This window comes from Populus alba, chromosome 1 (assembly GCF_005239225.2).
Source record: "Populus alba chromosome 1, ASM523922v2, whole genome shotgun sequence".
In the NCBI taxonomy this organism is placed as follows: Eukaryota; Viridiplantae; Streptophyta; class Magnoliopsida; order Malpighiales; family Salicaceae; genus Populus; species Populus alba.
Window position 1 is genome coordinate 47,271,354 of NC_133284.1, and position 3,487 is coordinate 47,274,840.

At 41.0% G+C, this 3,487-nt stretch overlaps 1 protein-coding gene across 1 annotated transcript; it reads left to right on the forward strand.

Annotated features, from left to right (window-relative positions):
• The first annotated feature begins 303 nt into the window (after window positions 1-303).
• Window positions 304-1,419, forward strand: LOC118042401 (G-type lectin S-receptor-like serine/threonine-protein kinase At4g27290). The gene has a single exon (XM_035050048.1). It carries the CDS (start codon window positions 304-306, stop codon window positions 1,417-1,419), a length of 1,116 nt encoding a protein of 371 aa, XP_034905939.1.
• Window positions 1,420-3,487: the final 2,068 nt, after the last annotated feature.

A 3,487-nucleotide genomic window follows, 5' to 3' on the forward strand; every position in this document is an offset into this window, starting at 1 on the left:
GTTTCAGAGAGTTTTCACCAGCCTTTATGAATGCAAAGAAAAGTAAGCGTGCAATAAACAACAGTGAAGGTTATATGGGGGGCCACTAGGAAGAAATGAAGGTAATCTGTTGCTGTCTATCAACACTCAACAGTGACCTAACTTAATTAGTGTGTCCCGTTTTCCAATTCAAAGTTCATGTTTCCCAAGTCTATAGTACTGCAATCATGCAGCTAGCCAACAGTACTTTTTTATTTTTTGAGAATGCTACAGGATTTATCTCCATAACCAGAAAGGGATTAAACAGCTTGAACATTAGACATCATGAGTATGTTCCTTGCACTTATATTTACCAGTACTAATGTACTTATTTTCCTGTTGAAGTTCTCCACCGCCCTTGACAGCATTAGTTCATCAGAATCAATGGGTGATGGAAAGACATTGGTCTCCGGAGATGGAACCTTTGAACTGGGTTTCTTTAGTCCTGGCTTTTCCAAGAATAGATACTTGGGAATATGGTACAAGAGCATCCCTGGTAGAACCACTGTTTGGGTTGCAAACCGGCTTAATCCTATCAATGATTCTTCTAGCTTGTTGAAGATAGACGACACCGGAAATCTTGTACTTCTCAGAAATAACAGTGATATTGTTGTTTGGTCTTCAAATACAACAATAAAAGCTCAAAGTCCAATACTACAACTTCTGGATTCCGGGAATCTGGTCTTACGAGACAAAAATGATGGAAATAATGGAATCTTATGGCAGAGTTTCGACTATCCATGTGATACAATGTTACCAGGAATGAAGCTTGGGTGGGACTTAAGGACAGGATTTGATCGTTATCTTTCATCTTGGAAGAGCTTGGATGATCCATCTCCTGGAGACTTTACTTGGGGGGTGCAACCAGAGGGTAACCCTGAGATAGTAAGCTGGAAGGGCTCAAACAAGTACTACCGGAGTGGCCCATGGAATGGAATTGGATTCAGTGGTGCCCCAGAGATAAGGCCTAACTCATTTTTTAGTTTCAGTTTTATCTCAAACGACAAGGAACTGTACTATACATATAACCTCAATAATAAATCTATAATCACGAGGATAGTCTTGAACCAAACAACGTATCATCGTCAGCGATACATATGGAGTGAAGAAACTCGAAGTTGGATTCTATATGTTTCCGTGCCCAGAGATTACTGTGACAATTATGGTCTTTGTGATGCAAATGGAAAGTGCATTACTAGTGCCATGCCGGTCTGTCAATGTTTAGAAAAATTCAAGCCGAAGTCACTAGAGGCATGGAACACCATGGACTGGTCTCATGGGTGTAAGCGAAATAAGGAATTAGAATGTGAAACCAACCAATGTGAAACCAACCACCTAAGTCAACAATGGTGGGAGTCAACAATGGTGGTGAAGCCATCCTTCCTTAGTCACAAATTGTAGGCACCAAACTTGTGCCAAACTTGTGCAACTTGCCTACCCCTTGTATTTGCATGGATGTTTGCCTATAAATAGGCAATGCATCCAAGCATTGTATACACACCATAAGAGAGAAACAAGAGAGGAAGAGGAGAGTGAAGAGGGAAAATAATCCCACAAATTTGTGAGGTATTTGTGAGAGAGTAAGTGAGGTGTTTTCTCCTAGTAATAGAGAGATTCTTAGTTGTTCTCCTATTATTTGAGAGAGGTTGTAATTCCCACATTACTTAGTAAAATCCTTCTATACTTGCCCGTGGACGTAGCCTAATTGGGTGAACCACGTAAATTCTTGTGTCTCATTTCTCATTTTAGCCTTTTGTCTTGTCGGGTTTGCATGCCAGTATCCTAACAGTGGTATCAGAGCCTTCTTGGTTGGTGTTGTTAACACACAAAAGTTAGTCGTGTATACGGTTACTATTCACGGCTACGGAACTATTCACCTATACGGCACTATTCATCCATACGGTACTGTTCACTTACGTTACTGTTGGCGTATATAGAAAGTCAGTGCGGTGATTAAATACAGTCTAGGAAGTTCTGTCTAAGGAGATTGGGTTTTAAGCGGGACCGTTTGTGACCCCTCCAATCTTTCCTGGGAACTTACTTAGTGAAGTATTATTCACACGATACTATTTCTATATACGTTACAGATCTGTGAAACGGTGATAGCTGAATAGATCTCGGTGAATACAATGGCAGCAAAATACGAGATTGAGAGGTTCAAGGGGAGTAATTTCTCACTGTGGAAAATGAGAATCAAGGCAATCTTGAGGAAAGACAATTGCTTGGCAGCAATTGGGGATCGACCCGCGGAGATCACTGATAATGCAAAATGGAATGAGATGGATGACAATGCTATTGCTAACATACATTTAGCATTAGCTGATGAAGTATTATCAAGTGTGGCGGAGAAGAAAACAGCTAAGGAGATATGGGAGACTCTAACAAAGCTATACGAGTCTAAGTCTTTGCACACTAAGATTTTCTTAAAGCGGAGACTTTATACCCTTCGAATGGCAGAAACCACGTCGGTGACTGACCACATCAACACAATCAGAACTCTATTTTCACAACTCACTACATTGGGTCAGCAAATAGAGGAAAATGAACGTGCAGAGCTTCTACTTCAAAGTCTTCCTGATTCGTATGATCAGCTCATTATCAACTTGACCAATAATATCCTCTCAGACTATTTAGTCTTCGATGATGTTGCAGCCGCTATCTTGAAAGAAGAAAATAGGCGCAAAAACAAAGGAGACAGAAACAGTTCAAACCAAGCAGAGGCATTATTGGTGTCAAGAGGAAGATCAACGGAGCGTGGCTCCAGTGGGAGTCAAAGGCAGGGGAGGTCCAAATCAAGAAGTAAGAAGATGGTGAAATGCTACAACTGTGGCAGAAAAGGGCACTTCAAAAAGGATTGTTGGTTTAAAAAGGGTATAGAGAATACTGCAGAGTCATCAAGACCTCAAGGATGTGTTGCAAGCACCTCAGAAGATGGAGAGATTTTATATAGTGAAGCAGCAACAAGCTCTACAGATAGAGAAGAGCTCACTGAGGTCTGGATTATGGATTCAGGAGCAACATGGCATATGACCCCTAGACGAGATTGGTTCCATACATATGAACCTATCTCTGGAGGTACAGTGTTCATGGGTGATAATCATGCTGTAGAGATTTCTGGCATTGGCACCATCAAATTGAAGATGTATGATGGCTTAATTCGTACTATTTCAGGAGTGCGACATGTGAAAGACTTAAAGAAGAATCTTTTGTCCGTAGGACAATTTGATAGTCTTGGCTGTAAGATCCGAACAGACAATGGAATCATGAAAATTGTCAAAGGCGCGCTGGTGGTTTTAAAGGCAAGAAAGACAGTTGCTAACATGTTTGTATTAATGGGAGAAACGCATCATGGGGCAGAAGCATCAATCGCATCAGCTAGTCCTGCAGAAGAGAAGACGATGATGTGGCATCAAAAACTAGGCCACATGTCAGAGAAAGGTTTAAAGGTTCTCTCTGATCAGAAGTTACT

Excerpts from the sequence above, each read along its gene's own strand:
- LOC118042401 (XM_035050048.1), top strand. The coding sequence starts at position 304 with ATGAGTATGTTCCTTGCACTTATATTTACCAGTACTAATGTACTTATT.